Source organism: Rhea pennata, chromosome 2 (assembly GCF_028389875.1).
Source record: "Rhea pennata isolate bPtePen1 chromosome 2, bPtePen1.pri, whole genome shotgun sequence".
Taxonomy (NCBI): Eukaryota; Metazoa; Chordata; class Aves; order Rheiformes; family Rheidae; genus Rhea; species Rhea pennata.
This window is the reverse complement of record NC_084664.1, coordinates 156,333,297-156,354,010: the sequence shown is the minus strand read 5'-3', so window position 1 is coordinate 156,354,010 and position 20,714 is coordinate 156,333,297. Positions and strand designations below refer to the sequence as shown.

Sequence of the window (20,714 nt, the reverse complement as noted above, 5' to 3'; positions counted from 1 at the left end):
ACCACACTTGTTGATTGATTTTCTGCCGAGTAGAGCATGTAGCACGTTGTGGGTTTGGTCCCTGAACAAGCTCCCTTTGCTACTACAAGGCCAAAATAATGATGCAGTCTGAGGCAGGGAGCACCTTACCTTATGCCCCAGCCTAGCTGGAAATGGGAGGGCTGGTGGCCACGAGCTGGCTGACCGGTGGCATTCTGCTGGAAAGAGGAACAGCTGTCAGTAGCAGGAGTTGTGCTTGGAGAGAAGTGTGCTGATGGTGAATGGGCTCCTTTCTGCTCCTACGAAGCTGCGTTGTCAGGAGCTAGTGGCATATATTATAACCTGCCCACTCACCAAGGGCAGGGAAATATTCCTGAAGGGTGCCTGGCCAGCAGAAAGATCCTTATTCCTCCTGAGCACTGGTGGTATGGCTAGCAAGAGCTTAATTCCCTCCATCTGCTGTGAAGATGCTGTGAAGCTCGGCCACCAAAGAGGCCATTTACCTCAAAGTTCTCATTTACAGATGTTTTTGAAACAAAAGTTACTCTGTCAGAGTTGAGTGTTTGAGCTGTCCGTCATTTTTCTCCTCACTTACTTGCAGCTCCAGCCCTGTAGAGGACAGGGTCAAAGAGGGAAGTTCAAAGAATACTAAAGATTTGAATGAGCTTTTCCATCTTCTTGTGCTCTCTGTGTGAATGCCTTCGCAATATCTGTTTCTGGCATCTAGAGGGGGAGCTGTGGGCATCTCCGGAGGAAGCAGAAGAGACCAAGGCCCCAAGGGAATCATGCTCCTTCGCGGTGAAGGAGAGTGAAGCTGGAAGGTTGTTGGTCCTGTTAATAAAAGGTACGGGGAGAGAGAGATGTGATTTCCCCCTCCTTTGCTTCAGCCGTTGCTGTACGAGGTTTTTTTTATCACAGTGGGAGTTCGACGTGGCTCAGACTAGCAGCAATTTGGACTGTGACAGATCCTCGTGTGCCCTCCATTCCCTTTGCACGTAGTTGCCTGACCCATATAAGGGTGTAATGCCGGGTGTAAGCCTTGCCAGCACGACTGTAAACCCACTGTCAGGCACTTGCTGCTCCCAGCTAATCCAAACAAATCCTCTTCCTTGTCCCTTCTTCTCTTTCCTCCACCCCCTTGGGGTGAAGAAAAGGGAAGGGCAAAGGAAGGTTATGGGAACCATCTACACCGTTTTGATACAAGAGTGAAAGCAAAATTCATGTGCCCTGGGTGCAGAGGATCTCCTGCTGTCCCTGCGGGCAAGGGCTGGCTGTGCACAGACATTTCAGAGCCTGTCGTCCTCCTTGCTCTGCTGCTTCAGCCAGGACAGCTCAGGGAACGTCCCTATGAGTACCAGCATATTTTCGCGTCCTACCTGACAGTTGAGGCAAGGGATCAAATGCTGAAGGTCTTTCCTAGGATGCTTGTGGGCAGAAGGAGGAGGGATATTCATACTTCTTGCCCCGCTGCGTTGCCGTGTGTGTCGGGGCATAGTTTCACCTGCAGGTTGATACTTCCACATCGTACCGAGCAATGCATGGCAGCGGTTTTACTAAAAAGTTGTATTTCCTAATCATTCAGGTCAGAAGGGTTCACAGCATAGTGTTCAGTTTAGTTTTACCTCTCTGAGCAACTGCAAGAGGGAAGTGTTTCTCCTAGCCTGCTTTTCTCGGTGATAGCTGAGTGAACAGGAATGATCGTATGTATTTTTAAAACTTAAACCAGATGATTGTGCCTTTGTGTCCTATGTGCTCACTGTCACTCCAAGCCCTGTAGCTGTCTGTCTTCCACGCTCTCCACACGGTTTCTCATGCAATCTGCAATATACCAAACCTGTGCGTGTAAATTGGAGCTGGGTCATCAAAATTTGTAAGAAAGAAATATGAGAGTCAGTAAAGCGATATTTACATCTGCTGCAAGTTTGGAAACATCTCTACAGTAGTGACGCTGGCCACTAGAAAGCTCATCTTTTAGACAAATGTCTACAAGTGATCTGGCAATCTGTGGTCAGGGCAGACCAGCCCCTGATATTCACTGTTTTTGTCTAAGGATGCAAATGCCCCAGTGGGCATACAGGCAACTACCACTTCCTGGACGAAGCCCTTGTAGCTGAGAGTGGGTGGTGAGTAGGGTGAAGCTTTGAGGCTGATGACTCCTGTCACTTTTCTTCTTCCGTGTACAGGAACTTAAAAACAGTGATGCCCTTCAGCAGCTGCTACATCTCCTTCATAAAAAGTCATAGGTCAGTTCCTCTCTGGGACTCTTTAACTTTTCAACTCTATTTGTAATGACTTCCTTTTGTTTGGAGTCATTATTTTTCAGCATTTTTTTTTCGTTTTTTTTTTTTTTTTTTTTGAGAGGGAGAGGAAGGTAAAAAAAAAAAAAAAAAGATTAAAAACTCATCTTCTGTTCAAAAACAAGCCAAGCAGAACAGCATATCTTCAGGAGTTCTTTCAATACAATTCCCAGCAAATCCATGAGAGATTTTAATTAAGGGTGAAATGACTTTTCTTTTTGCTTAATTGAGATCACACAGATAAAAATCCTGTAGCTCCCACTTGCAAAGCAAACTTTTTCACCTAAATCAGTGGCTCGTTTAAAAAGAAACCTGAAGCCCCAGGGCCCTGCTGCATGTGGTTGCTGGGGATTGTTTGTTTTTATATTGCGCCCGTTAGAACTTACCAGCACCTTTAAGGTTACATCGATGGTGATGGTTTTGTATGCTCCATTTTCAAAGTTACCATGCAACTTTTCATGAGTGCAGGAGCCCTGGGATCCCAAATTCATTACAACTTCCTTTCCTGGTCTGAAACATCCTTTCATTTCGATGCAATTTGACAGCTTTTTTCTTTCTGTGGCAAGCTAGTATGGGTAGTCATAATGTCTGTGCATGCTGCTAGATAGTTGCTGTGTTGCACCCTAGATGTGTGCTGCTTTTAAGGCATCCTTTAAATGATTATTTGCAAGCTCTTGGAGATAATCAAAAAGGAGACCACTTGAGTAAGCAAGGACAGGATTTAGCATCGAGTCTAGAGTACTAATCCCCCTTCACCAGATGGCCTTTCTGGAGGTTGTGGGTATGTTGTATTGCCACTCGGAAGAGATTTCTCTTCTAGTTTTCAACTGGGAGACGTGCTCGTGAACCTGAAGACAGGACTTAGCCTGAAACGACACTCCACAGTGTGTGTACTGACCTGGTGCTGATATGCTTGTGCTCACTTCTTGACAGTTACTGCTAGCCTGAAGCTGAGGTTTCTGAAGCATACCAAACCAGCCATTGCAGAATTGTGTTGATTGTTGATTGAGGCAGGAAAGAAAGGTCTTGGTTTTCTAATGCACTAGGTTGTAGCAGCTGGGTAGATGTTGGTAATCGTTCCTGATGAAAAGTAAGCAGTATGGGCTTTCCAGTCTCACTTTGACTTAGTGCCCCAAGGACAGAGCTATTCCTTCTTCCACTGTATGTCAGATAAAAGAGATAATTCAGGCTGATATTTCTAGCAGTTGGCCTGCTACAATTTCATTTCTAGGTAGGATGCCATTGCCATCACTGCATATGGAGGGACCAAAGCTTTCATGCCATACATGCAATGCTGAATTGGTCTCAATGTGGTTACAGTTTCTACTTTCACAAAAATTGATGGTATGATGTGATTTTAAAGTTGAAAGTTGTAGTACTAAATAAATTAAATCTGCCTCTGCTATTCATTTCTGTATGGAAAAGTGAAAGCTTGATTTTCTCTTTGAACCAGAAAGCCCTTTAATATTCAAACAGTGTGGACTACTTTAAGACTCTCTTTTTATGTTTTAGCCATATAAGACAAGTGGAAAAGATGCCATAGTTTTATGCACGTCTGTGTGTGTTTCTCCAGGATTCAATTACCAGCCTCCACATAATTCAGTATTAACATTTTTAATGCACTTTAGAATGCCTAGGCAAACTGCTGTATATGCAGCTCTGATGTATGCAAATCCATTTGGCATGCAGCTCTTGACATATTTTCATATTCAGGATTATGGGAAGCCTTGTCTGTGCCGCTCTGATGTATGCTAATCTTTGTTTCCCTAAAAATACTTAAAAGGTCTAGACCAAAGACAAAAATTCTCCTTCCCTGAAATCTTGCAATTCTTACATAGACATGCAGCCACACAACCCAAAGTACAACTTCCATTGATGTAGTATAGCAGGAATAAACTCTTTGGGCCATATTCAGATTACCTGCCGTACACAGCTCCTTCTCTTCATCAGATATTAGAAACAACCCAAGATGTGACAGCTATCTGAATAAGAGATGGTCCAAATCAGTCCTTGCTTTCTTGAATATCTCAATGACATTGCAGTTGTAGGACCACAAGTTGGAATGTGGACATCACTGTATGCACAGAGGCTTCATGGTGCTAAGCCTGGGAGGAAGAGCACGTAGTGCATTTGGATCCAAATAGATCAAACATTCCTATTAAGGATGTATAAAATAGTTGATCAATTAAAGTATCTTCCTAATGGCTTTGTAATTCTATCTTGTAACACAGTAGATAAACCATTGCATGCATTACTCGTCTCTGTGATATATTTCTAAAGTATTATTTATTGACTCCATATAGACTTCCTATGACTACTGAACTCTCAAAAATGTCCACAGTAAATGGGAGACTGGAGGTATTATTTTGTGCTTGCTGTAGCTTGCACTGATTGCCAGCTCCAGACTATGCACAGATGCATAGACCCTCATGAATTTTAGTGTGGGCAGTTCAATGCATATGCATTGGTAGCAATGAGAAGCACCAACCTTGAATGTCAGTTTTTGAGATTTTTTGACAGTACCATGTCATTTTTATCTAACCTTTCTCTAGATTTGTAATTATAATCCGTAAGGGTCACTATGGTGTGTTAATGACTTTCTTAATATAAGAAATCAGGGTTCCTTGTGATGTATTCCTTGCAATCTGTCTACCTGAAGAACTGTATTTGCAGTCACATATATGTTCCTGCAGTTTTAACCATGAAATAGGTTGCTGCATACTGTTAGGTTGGATACTGATTGACAGGATAGCAAAACACCTGCTGTCAATTTGATTGAGTTCTACCTTTAGTTTAGGCTGTCCTATAAGATGAAATAATCCTATATTCTCTCCTGTAATCCTGTAAAACTGAAACTAATGCACATACATGAGTTTTCTTCTACAATGCACAAAAAGTCCTGTCCAAACCCATTAGTTGGTCCTGGTCCTCAGCAGGAAAGCTCTCATATTCCAGCAAGTTAATCCTGTTTGTCTGTCCAGCACAGCCTGGGAAACTGCAGGATGAGGAAGGCAACAAACACTTTTTAAGAGTTTGTAGAAGCATATTTCTATTTAAAACATAAATGTGTCTGTGAGGAAGAAGGTTTGGAATGTATAGAAGAAAATGAGCTGCAACAAGGCAAGGAGAGGGACCACTTGGGGGGGGCATAGAGGGTATGCAGAGATGCAGGGTTCTTGGTCCAAAAAATTACTTTCTAGCAAGGCAAGATCTGTGAAAAATGTTGCTACTTGCAGCTTATTTTTCCATTATTCTGGTTTTCAGCACATCACTGGTGGTATGTGGCAGCCTCCATTCTCTCTCTTGGCCGTAATTGCTACTGTCACAAGTTGAGTGGATGGTTCCTTCTCTGGGGCTCCTATTTTGTCTTGGAAATGCTTGAATTGAGGTTTGACCAAAGGAATGGTCCATTCCTGTGGCTCAATAGACTACCAGTGGAGTTGCCCATAAGCTTGAATTAATGTCCCTTTTCACTATTTTGTCTCAGTTTGTCTCATGAAGAAGACACCTGGGAGTCAGTCTGCAAAATGTGACGGTTCCCAAACTTTCTGCCTTAGCACACACACAGCCGATAGCCAGAAACGCCAGCCCGGGCTGCAGACGTGGCTGCATGCTGCTCCCTTGGAGTCCCAGTAAGCTAGAAAAGTTGAGAATAGGATGCTTCCTCTAGAGAGTTTGGGTACATTACTGAATATCAGAAGTCTGATCCAAGTTCCACTGATCTGAGCAAGCTCTGTTTCAGACCCATTTATGGCTTCACTGTTTCCCCAGGAGCACAATGATATTGTCCTCACGGCCACACAGGAGAGATTGCTGAAGCATCCTATTTTCTCCATGCCCAACTGCTAAGGCGACCTGTGCCACAGAGGTACTAGATAGATGAGGACAGACATTTTTGGACCTGAAGTATAGACTAGGGCATCTTTTATAGCACTTTCAGCCAAAATTGCAAAAATTCAAAGCAAAAATTCCTGTTTGACCTGGAGACATGAACAGGAACTCCAGGCTGTGGAGGGCAACACAATTAATCCTTGATAGTAAAACTGCAATTTCTCTAAACAAACCGCTCCTGCAGGAGCTGACTGTTGGTATGCAAGGGAGGTGGTAGCTTTTGCTGTACAAACTCCTCTGCCGCACCGGAGGACAAAATATTTTCATTGCTAGATGGGAGGAGGCAGGAATGGCAGTTCCATAACCAAGCGTCCCCAGGCTCATAACCCTTTCTGAGGTGCAACCACTAGCCCTTTCCACAAGCTACACGATGGAGATTTCACCCCCAGACCTTTCTGCAACATGCCTGACAAGGTCTACCAAGACAAAGATTTGTTTTGAGGTAGCAGAAACCAGCTGCTCCACCCAAGTTTCTGTTATACTATACACATCTTGCGCAAAAATCTATTTGCTTACTCTGACTGCACAGACCTGTTATGTACATCGGTAGAGAAGGCTTTAATAGAGTACTTGCTATAGAGATCTCCTATCACCTGACCAGCTTGAGCCTGCCAGCAAACTTGATAAGACACAAATAAGTAATGATTTATTCAGATCACCAACAACTAAAGTGTCATGCACTTACGCCCCAGAAACCACTTGCAGTATTTTCCATTCACTGTGATGGATGAAACAGTTCCCAATAGCTGGCTCCAAATTCAAGAGATGTGGAGGAATTACTACTTTCAAATCTGTTTAAAATGACTTTTTCTTGTGGTTTAAATGCTCTCAGATAGCTTTGTTTCCTAGGCAGTGTTGATATGATTAGCTGGGGCTGCTTGGGGTATTTTGATAAATATAAGAGTGGTATGCCAGTCAGCTAGCCTAACTTAGATGTTGTGACCCCATTTGGCAGTGGCAGACAGACAGATTTATGCCTACAGCATAAATCCTAAAGCAAAGGAATGGGGCAGAAGAGATACAAATAATTTTCTCATTGATTAAAAGGAAGGCTGGAGTTGGAGCTGCTTTTCCATGACTTTGGGCACATAGGACAACAGCACCTTTGTCTTCTGCTGTGACAAGCCAGGACTGAGAAGATGAAGAGGAAAGGGAGAGGGGAACTGATTAGCTCTGAAAAACAAAATATACTGAAGTTTTAGTTAATTTGTCAGTAGGAAAGAGGCAAGTTATATGGGAGGTGGCATTTTTCCAGAACTGCATCCTTTGGTGGCTTTTGGTGTCTGAGAAGGACAGAGCTCTGTGGGGTCAGCGATGCTTGGGAAGTTGCACCATGAAAAAGACAAGTCCTAAAGGCAGCAGCACTCACCAGGTAGGGGTGTACACAGCATCCCCTCATGTCTACAGCTGTCTTGCAGGGCTCAAGAGCTTGTGAGAGTGATCACCTAGAGCCAGAAGAGATGGACCAAAGGCTTTCCAGGGGCTCCCAGCAGCATCTGGTTAAGGGAGATTCATGTTCCCGCTCTATGTTTAACTCTGAAGGGTTGCCACAGTGTCTCATAATTGCACAATTTATCTCATGTAGTGAGAGTCTTGCACTCAGAGGTCTTTGGCAAGGTGTCAGACCAGTGAAGTGTTTCTTTCTAAATGTCAGCCAGCTACTTCATGGGATGGGGAGTCAAAAGCAGCCAGCGATGAGTCCGAGCAAGGCAGACAAGCTTGCGGTTTCAAATAAAACAACCCCATCCATAGTTCCTTTCCAGGCCCAAGCTCAGAATTGGAGTAAAAATTTATGCATATTTTTGCAGAGATTTTTTTTTTGTTGTTGCACTGGGGTGTCATCTTCCAAGACTGCTCTGGGCCTTCAATGCTTGCAGTAAAACAAGGTTTAACTTCCTATGCTCTTGGTATCACTGGTCAGGGCTTTGTGACCAAGCATTGCTTAAGGAGTTACTCACCTGGAGTCTATATAGGATGGAGTCCCAAAACAAGCTGCTTTCCCTCTTAAGGAAATACAAAAGGCATTATAATGACAAAGCTGTCGTTTGCAAAAGCAGTTTAGCTGTACTGGCAAACTAACTAGTGTTTGGGGTTGTGCAATTGGATTGGTGAGGCAAGCGATGCTTCTAACGCTGGGCATTTGCAGTACTGCTATGGAGGTTTCTCTAGCACAGAAGGGTCTGCTGAAGGAAAATTGCAGCAAATGTCCTCTACTCTGACATTTTCCACATGCAAAATACTGTAGGTTGTGTGATGGCTACCTGTAGCTGTCAGAGAGCTGCAGCAGTTCGTGTTATCCTTCACCGGTCTCCAGCGGGGTGACGGCACACAGAGGAGGATGGGGAAGTGGTTTCCATGTGTAAAACACTCTGGGAAGGAATGTTGATTTATTCAAGCGATGCAATGAGTGGAAAGCTAGAGATATCTCCATGAGGTCCCTGATGCCTGTGTGCTGTTACACTCCATATACCGGGTCTGCAAAATGCTGGTGATGTCGAACTAGAGGAATATGTTTTACTCTTGGATTTTACTGTGTAACAGCCAGAAGGCCAGCAGCAAGAGTGGGATCCTGAATTGTCAGCATCTAACACAAGCTAACAAATATCTCCTCAAAGGGGTGCTAATACTTAAGTATTCATCTTCTAACAAAACAGGCATAAAAAAGAGGTCAAACTACCATCCTGTGACTACATTGCAATTGCGGAGGGGAGGGCAAGCATAATGATTTCTTGCCAATGTTCATGAATATTTGAGTCATGCTTTTTGTTTAAAACATACCTTAAAAAATAAATCAGGAAATGAAACATTCCGCTGATATTGGAATATTCTCTTGTAACATCCTGAGAATGAAACGTTTCTATCTTCTGTTTCAGAATAGCTTCTTCAGAGAATCTGCATATTTAAAAACAAATAAAAGTTGTCAAGGAAAAATTTGGCTTTTATCAGCATGAGGCATTTAGGCCTTGACCTCAATGAGATGCCACTTGGCTAGCTCAGATGATTTTCTGTCATTTATTCCTGACCGTAATTTTCTTGAAATTGTGGATTTTCAATGAAATTACCTGTTCCTGACTTGATTTGCAATGACACACAAAAATTCCCACCACTAGTCTGGCTCAGTACAGTGAGAGGACTTTGCATTTTTGAATGGATTTGTCAAACAGTTTATTTCCTGAAGGTGTTGAGAACCTCTTTATATTAGTTCATTGGATTGATGTGGTTTCATCTTTGTCTGTTACTTGTATAGCTGGCAAGGGTCCAGGGACATTCTTCAAAGTGCACAACTGAGTGCACAATACAGAAAAGATCTACCCGGGAAAAAAAAGTTCTTTCTGTTCTTTCTCAAATGCGAGAAGGCAATGAAGACAGTCAGTCACAATGGATTGATCTTGAGATATTTTATTTCAGTTCATAAAATGTAGACAAAAGACTAAAGTCTGCTGTTGTTTATGACCATATAATCACGTTGGAACCATTCCTACCCCTAGGGTATAGCGCAGAAGAGCCTCTCCTTCTATATTCTTTCCTGGGAAATGTAATTTTGCATTTTACTCGCATTGTATGTCACTGGATAGTGTGAGCTGGCAGAAGTGAGAGTTATCCCAGTGTGTACGAAGATACCCTTCCCAGGAACAGGGTGTAAAGTGAGAAGTAGGAGGAAGTGAAAAGGTAAGAGGAGAAATCCAGGCTGCAGATAAGACCTTCAGCACCCAATCCCTTCAAGTCAACTGAGCTGGCCACATGCATAGCCAGCAGCAAACTGGCTACTTTTAAGCATACTTAAACTCTGCTTAACTCTCTGTAGCTCGGCTGAGGGGTGACAAGTCATTTAAGTCTCCATAGCTTAAGTCCCCGTAAATTACTCATGGGTCTGAGCCCAATACGCCCTGACTCACTGGTAGAGTGGCAGCACATTGGTGACAGCTGTGATCAGCTGCGCCCACGATACTTCCTCATAATTATTTACATTAACTAGCCCGGACGATGTCACGAGGCAAAGCAAATTCTCCAAAGCTGGGCTTGGCGGTACCAACCTGTTAGAGCCCCACGCACCGATCGGGTGGCTCTGACACGGCCAGCTGCCCTCCCCACCTGGCCGGCTGCAGGAGAGAAAGTACTGATGCTTACGCTGGTGGTAAAGACAGAGAAGAATGAGCCTGGTCCAAGTTGCAGTGAACTCAGTGAAAGCATTTTCTGTTCATTTCGACACTTCTTTGCCTTAAGCCCTAAATCATATTTATAGTCCCCAGAGCTGTTCTGTCAGGATAAGTGTATATATGTGTATATTTTTTTTTCTATCATCAGCACCCATAGGAAAATGAGCATTCATAGGAAACTGTAAATAGCAAGAATTAAAATAGAGTGTCTAATATATGTTTACACACTGGGGAAAGGCCACGGGAGTTCTGTTTTTTCACCTTGCCATCATGTGCTATAAAAGCAGGTATAATGAGGAGTTTGGAGACACTGCACTGCACCATGTAAACAATACTTTTTTTTTTCTTTTTTCTCAAATTCTAAAAATATGTTTAACCTAAGAGCAATTAAAAAAAAAAATCCCAGTGAAGCATGTGCTTATTTTGGAGGCCCCAAAAGCATTCTTATATAAACAATACTCATTTTATAGGCTTTCCCATGGAAAGCTAAATAAACCCAGTCCCTGCTCCACTTAAAAAAGAACAGGACTTACATTTGCAAAGAATGAATTAGCTCGGCATTAACAGCATTGGGCCTCAACCCACTGACATTGCAACTTTTAAATCACCCAGCCTATAAATGGAGAATCTCCTTTGGGGATCTGGCATAGTTTTGGGGGTTCAGAGGCTGTGTTTTTGTTTAGACTAGCGACTGCATCGCCACTGGTAAAGTCAACGTGCTCGGGACCGTTTTCTGGCACGGAGGCCAGCTGGCGAGCGACCGCCTGCGTGCTGCGGCTGTGCTGTTACATTCCCTTTCTCGTTCTGCAGATCAGGGTGGCTTTGGGGATGCCATTCCCGAATCGTAGCTGGGCATTGCTGCAAGAGTGCTGGTCAGTCCCCAAAGCCCAAACTCATGTTAGAGCCAGGCAAGCTCCCACACGCAGGATTGCTCCTGGGTGCTGTTGAATTTATAGGTATAGGCAAAGCCTAAAAGCTGGAGCAGCCCGGGCGAATAAAGCTTTTAGTTACTGAGCATGATCCACTTGCTGGCCTTGAGCTCCCGTTAATGCATTGGAGTAAGCTAGACTAAAACAGCTCTCAAGGTGCTTGGCAAACAGCAATTAATTGAGTGGCCCCAGCTACCCATCACTGGCTCTAAATGGGAAACCAGAGAAAGGGCAGAGGGTTGAGACCGCAGTATGAGTCTCCTGCCTTTTGACTTAGCTTTCTGGGAATTGGTAAATATTTACACAACCTCGCAAAAAACGCAGACCTGTGCTGTCTCTAAGACACCACATAAAATCCCTTGGTAAAGCAGTGTGGCCTTGAGCAGCTCCTTGAGAATCACCCCGGAGCCTCAGGAAAAGCCCATCCGTAGGGCTTCATGTGCTGGGGTTTTTGCTTTTTCAGAAAACCACGTCTGTTTTGGCACATCTGCTTCTCACTATAGATGTAAATCTGCTAGAACCACTGATGTACTTTTTTATTTATTTTTTAAATAACAATGTCATTTAAACAACAGCATTTCAGTTTTATGCAAATATCCGTAATTATAAAAAATAACCCTGCAGTGCCTTTTTTCCCACAGAACAATTGCACTGTGGGAGGAAAGTGATCCATTTTTCAACTTTCAAAAACTTGTTGGCTTGTTTAAATCACTGCTCTGGGTCCTGCTCCCCACCAACTGGTTGAGGCAGAGCTCCAGGTCTCTGCCCAGCTCAGCATCTTAAGGGATCTCTTTGAGATCGAAAGCTTGCCTTACCTAGCCTTCCTTGGCAGTGACATGGAAAATAGCCATAATTCGTCCAACCAAATACCATTTATGTCTCCGCTTCCACCATCTTCCCAGAACTTATGAGCTGTTCTTGCTTGCCATTTTCTGAATCACCAATCCAACCGCGATCCTTAAGAAACGATGCCTGTAGGGGGAGGAAGGGAAGGGAAACAATTCCTCTTCCTCTGTCCTACCTTCTCCTTCCTATGCCCGCTGCTTTTGTGTTCAGCTGGTTTTAGTTAGGAACGTGTTGTGTGTTTTGTGGTTATCAAGGTCAGCCTAAGGGAATAAGCTGACTCACTGCCATTGAAACGGCTGCAAACTGTAATTCCGATAAGGCCAGAGTGCTGCAGCTGATTCAATACACAGGGACTCAGTGTCCGCAGGTCGATGCTCTGCCCTTTTGGAAATTTTGCTGAGAAACTTCTCACTGTGCAAATCCCACAGCAGAAATTACGGCTACGTTCTGAAGGCTCTGAGGCAATCGGATGTTTTGCAATGGGGAGAGAAAAGCATAGAAATTAAGTTGAGAGAAATGCAGAAAACTTTCTGACTTTGTTTTTCTTCCCTTTTTTGTGTGTGTATGTATCTACAGGATGCAAACTGCTCTCCTTGGCTTAAATGAACATCAAAGCACCTCTCTCTGCTGGAATGTATATCCCAGGATGATCTAATCCTTTGCAAACCAACTTTCTGGAAAAAAGCAAAACAAAACTCTTCTTTCTACAGTCTGGTTCCTCTATTTTCTATCTTGGTCCTATGTGGAAAACCTAAATTTGAATGTTGATGTTATTCATCTCTAAATCTTCTGGAACGTGGAAGAGAAAGAATCAGTTTTCACCGAACCCTCAGTGGGAGAAATTAGCCACAGTTCACGGGGAGTTGAAAGAGATTTGGGACCTCTGTTAAAAGGTGAAAGAAAATCCTCAACTTTGCCTTTTTTAAGCCCACCTGGGGAAAACGAATCTTCTTCCCTTGATTTTGGAATGGATATGTCCAGCCTGAGTCCTTGGTGCTAACCGGCCAGCATTCCCCAAAAGCTCAGCAACGTTTCCTTTTTGCCTTATTTTGGACTCTACATTGCATTTCGGCAGCCGAGACGGCAGAACCTGGATGAGAAAGATGATTGCCGTAAGGAAAAGGAACGTGAAAATGTTTACGTTCGCCTTCTTGCTCATCACAATAACATCGTTTCTGCTCAACTACAAGCACCAGGTGACCATGACCACCTGGGACCTTAAGCACATCATCATGCAGTTTTCCGAGCAATTCAGGAAGGTCATCAAATACCCCGGAAGACCATGCAGCTGTACCACGTGTATTTCGGAACAAGGACGTTCCCTCTGGTTTGATCAGAGATTTAATCAAACTATGCAACCTTTCCTGACCTCACGGGATGCCTTGATCCCAGAAGATAGCTACAGGTGGTGGCTGGTAAGTGTGTGAGCACTGGCCTGAACCCAGCACAGTGCTCACAGGGCTCTGGGAGATGGTTCCCCCCCCAAAAAAAGAAAATCACAGTCTCAGTTGAGAAAGCAGGCAGAGGTGGAGGATAGTGGGTGTTCTTGCCACTGTTGAGCTTATGAGCAATTGAAGCCCATGAAAAAGTCCAAAAAGCCCAGAAAAATTCCTGGGAGAGCAAGGAAGCAAATCCAGAACCTGCAAATGTCATAGTGGCTTTTTTTTTTTCTCCCTTCTGCTTAAAAGATTAAAATTTGAAACCCTACTTGTTTTGCTTCAAAAGGTGCCATCTAACCGACTAAGAAAGAAAACTTGTTGTGAAGCGTGTTATTCACCTGGGGCTGTCCCTACTACAAGATATTTGAATAGTTAGCAGGATTATACCCAGAATGATCTCCTCCGTGCGTATGAGCACGGTCCCTGTTCTGGCTGATGCTTAAAGCAGGTCTGTAGCATGCATGAGGCGTGTATTGCAGGAGCGGGTTGCTGAGGACCGATGGCTTCTGAGTGTCCCCTGAGCAGGGCGGTCTAAAGAGGCTCATCCAAACATCGTGACACTTCGTGAGTGTCCCTTCTTCCAAAAGAGGGGAAGGGAAGAAGGGACATGCTGATGTTTTGCTTAATTAAAGCCCTGGAGCTGCAGCACCCGGGTAAAATCACGGTTGCGTTGCAAGTTGCCTTCTTCCGTTTCAGAAAACATCCAGTCTCCTCATGCCCTTTGTATGAACACCCACCTGCCCAAGACCTGTTCCCCTTTGGTGCACACAGCTCTCAGGGTGAATTTGTGGTTTTCTTCGTTTCCCTGCTGCCCTGGGGGGGCCCCTGCGGCAGACACATGCTTCCGTTGGGGGAGGATTCAGGTTTCGGCAGAGGCATCAAGCGCTGAGGGAATACTTGCACCCACTAGCTAGAAAGAGTGGCCAGTTGACTGCACTCTCAGTGCATGTAGCATCCCTGATATCCATATTTTACAACAAAACCCACCCTTTTTTGCTATTAGATATTCCAGATGTTGGATTCTTTCAGCTTCCCATTGGCTGTGATTCTTATTTCCAGTTGCTTGTGGGTTATTATTATTATTTTTATTTTTATTGTCTCAGCTCCCAGATGTTTCTCCTCGGTCTCTGATAAAGGAGGTCACCCCTGAGGGCTTGTCCCACAAGGCAAAGTGGAGCTGAAGTCTGCAGACTTCAGCCATCATACTGAATTTTCATTTAAACTTCTAGTCAAAATGTTCTCTCATAAAAAAAAAAAAAAAAGAAAACAACAACAAAAAAAGAAATCTGGGACTTCCCCAATACGGAAATCTGAATTTCATATTCTCCTGCTTGTGGTGAAACTGAAAAAAAACAAAAATAGTTCACTCCATATCAACCCGAAACAGGTTCTTTTGAGGGGTGGAGGCAAGCGGACAGGGTAGTTTTTTTTCAGCTAAGTGAAAATAGTTCCAGGACAACTTCAAGGTCTCTCTCTCTCTTTTTTTCCTTTTTTTTTTTTTTTTTTTTTTTTAATAAAAGCTGTCAGTTGCTTCTCAGGGCTGTCAAATTAAAAGGGAATACGCTATTTCAGAAAAAAAAAATCAAAGCATTTTTTTTCCTAAGATGGTGCAAATAAATCTTACAAGATTTCTACACCTTTTCTACCTTTTTTTTTCAGACTGAATTCATCTTCATCCAGAATGTATGAAATATTTTGGTGTCCCCCAAAACTGCAATGTGTACGGCAAATTAACTACTCACCAAAAATACTTGCCCTGTTCTACTGTAAACGAGCAAGGTGTCCTCTCTCCTCTGAAAGGTGATTCTGGGTAAATCAAGGCGTTAGATAGCCTCAAGTCCTCATTGTAACTTAATTCCAATTAAATACATGTTGCTGTAGGCCAGCTTAAAGATAGCCATTACGATTTCTACAGTAAATAACTCTCAGGTGCATCCTCACTGCACTCCCCTTTTGTTCTGCAGGGGTTGGTTCATTTTTATCCTCGTCTTAAGTGATCCTGAGCTTTTTGTTAGTCATAACGAAGAGTTTGCTCGTGGCCATACTGTCTTTTGTTTTATGAGCTCAATAATTTCTGATTTGGGGGCTATCTTTGTGCTTAAAAGATTAGGTCCTGAGGGGATCTGAGGTTGCTGGTTCTTGCTTAAACTGTGTTTCGGGGGAAAAACCACTGCGCGGTGGCTCACAGGAGCTGCCTTGGAGCAGTGCGATGGTTTCGTTATGAGACTCCTGCGACTGCAGCGGAGTTGTTTATTGTAGTGCTCTGACTTTCATATCGAGGAGACCCATGTGATGTGCTTGGGCTGAATACAGACAGAGCCCCTGCCAGGGTGCTGCGGCTTCACCACCCAGACTCTGCTCTCAGCGCTCGTTAACCCTTCTCCTGTATATGAGAATAAGGCTAATGCAATGGTTATACCCAAGTAATCCTGGAGCATTCATCCCTCCCTTGCTAGGAAAGCAATAAGCAACTTCAGAAGCCAACGGCAGGGCTTTGAGATGAAGCATTACCTGGGTCTAAAGGGTAATGTGGGCTCACCCGCTTGCAGCCAACCCTTCACATCGCTGGTCCCCCACCTCATATTATGTTTGGAGAGTATGTGGTCTGCTTTAAGCCCTTCCAGTGTGGTAGGACATGGGCTTTTGTGCGGGAAAGTGGATAAAATAGCCTGTTGCGTAGCTGAGTGAGTGGTCCCACATGTGCAGTGGGAAGGCTCAGCCTCCACCAGCCATAAATCAGCTTTTTCGGAAGCGCGGTTGCAGGGCTTCCTCCGCAGGGTATGCTGCAGACGGGTGAGGCTTGGCCTGCTTGTGCCTTTGCTCTCCGAAACAAAGGAGGCTGTTGTTATGGCTAGTACATCTCCTCCGCTTAAATCTGCCCAGCCCATAAACTGGCCCCTTGTTACTTTACTGGGGTAACACTTAGCAGCCCAGATCCATCTCCTACTCACACCACCGTAGTCGCTCTGTGCTGTTCATGGATTCCTCCTCTCGGAGAAAATCTGGGCAGTTATAACACAGGAGATCACACCAAGCTAGCTTGTTTCCCTTTTCCCTTCGTCTCCTCTGCTCTGCTCTGCTCTGCTCTCCCTCCCTCTTCACTACCTCTGTCTCTATTGCTGCCTGTCTCTCTTTTCACATCTCATATTGAAGGACTGAGAGAGTCTCAGTGTTCTGGAAGTTGGCGCGTTATGGCATGTGATGCAATACTTCTCTGTTTGTGTTTCCTCTCCCACCTCCCTGGGCTGACTCACCTGCGGTTTTTTTCCTTGTTGTTCTGTGACACAAATGCTGTGGACACGTCCACCAAGCTCAGTAACCTGTATATAAGGAAACAGTACAAGAACTGCGTGCTAGTACACTGCATGGCATTTATTTATAGTTTTCTTGGTTTATTCTGAGGTTTTTCTGCTTTGTTTTTGGTGGTTGAAAAGTATTAAAAATAAGAGATCAGAGTGTGCTGTTCTAATTCCAAAATAACTCAATTGAAGTTGATGGATTAAAACTGTGATAAGCAAAATCAGGCTCAGAGTTTCCTAGCAATCTTATCTGTAGCACATTGTTCATAAACTACCACATCATAACAATTTTTGTCTTGTGTCTCGTGATACTTGAGGGTTTGATTTTTCTTTCTTTTTTTCTTTTTTTTTTTCTTTTTTTCGAGAAAAAGCTCAGCTCTTAGGGTCATGTGATTAGCTGAGAATCTCTCATCCTATGTCTAAAAGAAAATGTTTGGGTTTAGTCCTTATGGTCTTGTAGTCCTTTTAGATTTTATTTAGTCCTCATGGTTGTAGGGTAAAATATAAAAAGATAAAATATAAAAAGCTTAAAGATTTGATAACCAGAGAGCACATAAAATGGCATCTCCACCATAGGCAGTGGAGAAGTTGAGGAAGGTATACTCATTTTTAGGACGCTCTCACTGGACCATTTGGGACCCGTGTCTTTCCTTTTGAATGCTTGCTGTAGATATTTTGCCCAAATGCGTTGATCGCACATAGTCTTCTTTAGCACTGGGATGCTGCCTGTAATTCCTGAAGCAAAATCAATAGTTTTCTCCCCAACGACCTGAAGGGAATGTGTTCCCTGAAGGAAGGTAGTGCTGAGGGAGCCCAAAAGAGGTCCCAGCCCCTAGCTCAAACGCCGACTACAAGCCCATGTGCACCAGGGGTTGATACCGCTTGGGCACGAGCTCACTGCTTGGACAAGCCTTGGACATGCTGGGAGAGAACGTCTGAACGTGCGCCACCCTTTTGCAAAGCCTACCGCCTCCGGCACCGGCGGGCTGATTTGGAGGTGCCCCAAGCCCAGGCTGGCCCCAGCACTCTGCCGAGCTGCAAGCGCCGTACAGCTGGAAATACAGGCGGGCAGAGCTGGCGGCGCGCGGGCTCTGCTCCTTACGGCAGCGTGGAGTTGGCCTGTGGTGCCCACGTAAGCGGGAATGGGAACCAGCAACGGCCAGTGCTACAATTTACAAATCATACTATTTGACCTATGCATATTATTGCATGCTATTTGCATAATATATGTACATTATGTTCATGTGGGAGAATGTGTATTATTTAACAGGCACAAACCATAAAACAAAGCCAACCCAGACACCTGAAAGTCTCTATATTCTTCACCTTAATCTTTCTGATTTGGAGTAATTGCAGGCTGTTAAATATCACAGTAATAATGTCATACTTTCCAGGCCAAGGAGGCATTCTTAAAATTGATGGTCTCCCTCTAACCTCTCCTTCAGCCTGCAAAACGGAGATTACCTGGGTTTCCCCCGCCAGACTGTTGCTAGGATTAATCTTTGCAAAATGTTTTCTAGCTGGGAAGGGCTGCACAAGCACTAATTCCTCAGAGCTGCTCCCCTGATGCAATTAGTTGCTGCGCAAAAGAGAGTCTTATGGGGCTTTATTCCCTCTTTATCTTTTAAAACCACACCAAAAAAAAAAAAAAAAAAAAAAAAAGTCATGAAAAAACAGTACTGATGCATCCACTTCCTCTAGATTTTTGTATTTATTCTGCAAGCTCCTCAAGGCTGCGTGGGCTGTGTTGCAGAAGGGCATCACAGCTGCCGTTCAGGATCCATCCTGGTGCCCATGCCAGCACTTGTGAGCCACCAGGATGATGTCTACATGCTAGCAATTGAGAATTCTGGGGGGACGTATGATGCCAAACTTGTCCAGTCAATGCTGAACAGCTTTGCTTCACACTTTCCTAACCATTAGCTACTTTCTGGCCTCTCCAAGCAATTAATTTTGGGCAGCGTTGGCTGAATTTATGTAATGTACCTCCTCCCCTAGTGATACTCGTTAGACGAGTGTGGGGTATGGTTTCTTGGTGATCGCTAGTGATGTGATGATACCGGAAAGCGTTCCAAGGAGTTTATAAACGCAGCAAATCACGAGGCCCCCGGTCGTCGTTAATGTATGTGTATGCGCTGTGGTATGAGAACGAGCAGCAAGCTTTGCCTCAGAGGTCTGTTCACGCATAAAGAAAAGAAATGAAAAAACTCTGAGCTTTTTTTTTTATTATTATTTCTTTCTTTCTTTTTTTTAATAAGAAGATGTAAAAATAGCTGCAAAAAGCAGCGAAGCTAAAGAGAGGCAAAGTAGAAAATCCGTTTGCGGGAAATGCCAAGCTGGTGGGAGCGCATTAAAAAAGAAAAAAAAGAGAGAGAGAAAAGAAATTGCCACTTTACTCAAAAAAAAAAAAAAAAAAAAAAAAGGGAGGGGAAAATGCTGTAGGAAAGGGAATTGGCTTGCAATTGTAACACTTCTAAAATAAACTTTTTTAAAGAAGTCAGTAAACATTGTGAAATAAGGAACTGGCAGCACATTGAGCCAGTTGTAAGAGTCACTGCTTTGGAGATATCTGTCTTCTTTGCCAGCTCTGCTATGTTCTGCTGAAATTTCAAAAAACTAATTAGGTTTCATTGAAGATTAAGCTTGAAAAATGTAGTCCAATCAGATAACCACCGAGGAAATGGAAACAAAGCACTTTTAATAGGTCGGTTAGGGACTGTTTTCTTATTGTATGTATATTTAGTGCTCGGCACAGTAATATCCCCATCCTATTCAAGGTCTTTGAGGGAATTTCTGGTATCAGTAGTGATATCTAGTATTTGGCACAACTGAGAGATCTTAGGAAAGTGATGATGTAAAAACTTGGTTGCAGCAAGGTTACTGTGCATTGGTAACAGTATAACAGAGAGAAAATTCAGATCCCAGTTCTGTGTAAATGGAGGTGCCTATCCATGGCAATGCTGCTTACCATTTTAATTCATCGAACAGAAATAGGTACATACGCCTTTCTCCCTCTCCCCCAGTGATGCTATTATGCTGGTTGAGAAGGCAATTTTACTTAAAAAGAGGTACTTAGGTGCTAAAAAGTTCTGAAAATTACCTTCTTCACCTGAATTTTCTCAGGGAAAATCACTTCAAGAATAGGTTTATCTTTTCTGGAACAATTCTGTTCATTAAAATCTTTTGGGCTATATTTGTTGATTTTTCTATATGCATTTATATACACATATATACATACACGTATATACATACATGTATGTATGTACACACACATATTTTTATATATAGACACACATATACATATATACACGTACTATATGCATTTTAAAAAAACACAGTTAAAATCTGTTCAACTTTACAGAGAGGGAGTGTGCATGCGTATATGCCTGTATGAGTTCAGATAATTCAAATGTATTTTTGAAAAGGTTTGGAATTTTCTGCACTATAAGTCTGATCCTATATCCTACGACATCTATGAAAGTCTCCATCTATTTTGAAGTCTACAGGATTAGATCTTCTAACCTTAAGTGTTTTTTGCATATTCAGAGCAGTTCTAAAAATAAAATGGGTTGCATTTATAAAGAATTCACAAGAGTTTAGACATGCAAACATATATTTACGTTGCACAGCCAAACTTAGAAGAAGATAATCTTTTGCACTTAAGTAATTGAGCCCTTCACTGAGTACTGGCATGCCTATGCTGTGGAAACTGAGGCACAAAGACAGTATACATCAGCCTTGCACCTGAGGTGACAGTTTTGCTCCACTGAACTTCATCTTTGAAGTTGCCCCTAACTTTGGTAGCCTGCACTCTAATCTCCCGACTTCCTGCTCCCCACGCTAAAAGGGGTGGCCAGCCTTTGTGCTAATGTTGACG

General features: G+C 43.4%; 1 protein-coding gene across 13 annotated transcripts in view; it reads left to right on the top strand.

Moving 5' to 3' along the window:
* Positions 1-20,714, top strand: part of ST3GAL1 (ST3 beta-galactoside alpha-2,3-sialyltransferase 1) — a 73,245-nt gene that overhangs the window by 33,911 nt on the left and 18,620 nt on the right. For 12 of the 13 annotated variants that reach the window (XM_062570646.1, XM_062570656.1, XM_062570655.1 and 9 more), the window contains one exon: positions 12,676-13,514. In XM_062570646.1, the coding sequence (XP_062426630.1) occupies positions 13,194-13,514 (321 nt within the window). In that variant the 5' untranslated portion in view covers positions 12,676-13,193. Of the gene's footprint in view, positions 1-678; positions 824-12,675; positions 13,515-20,714 lie in introns of those variants that run through there. The other variant, XM_062570658.1, reaches the window with a different exon arrangement.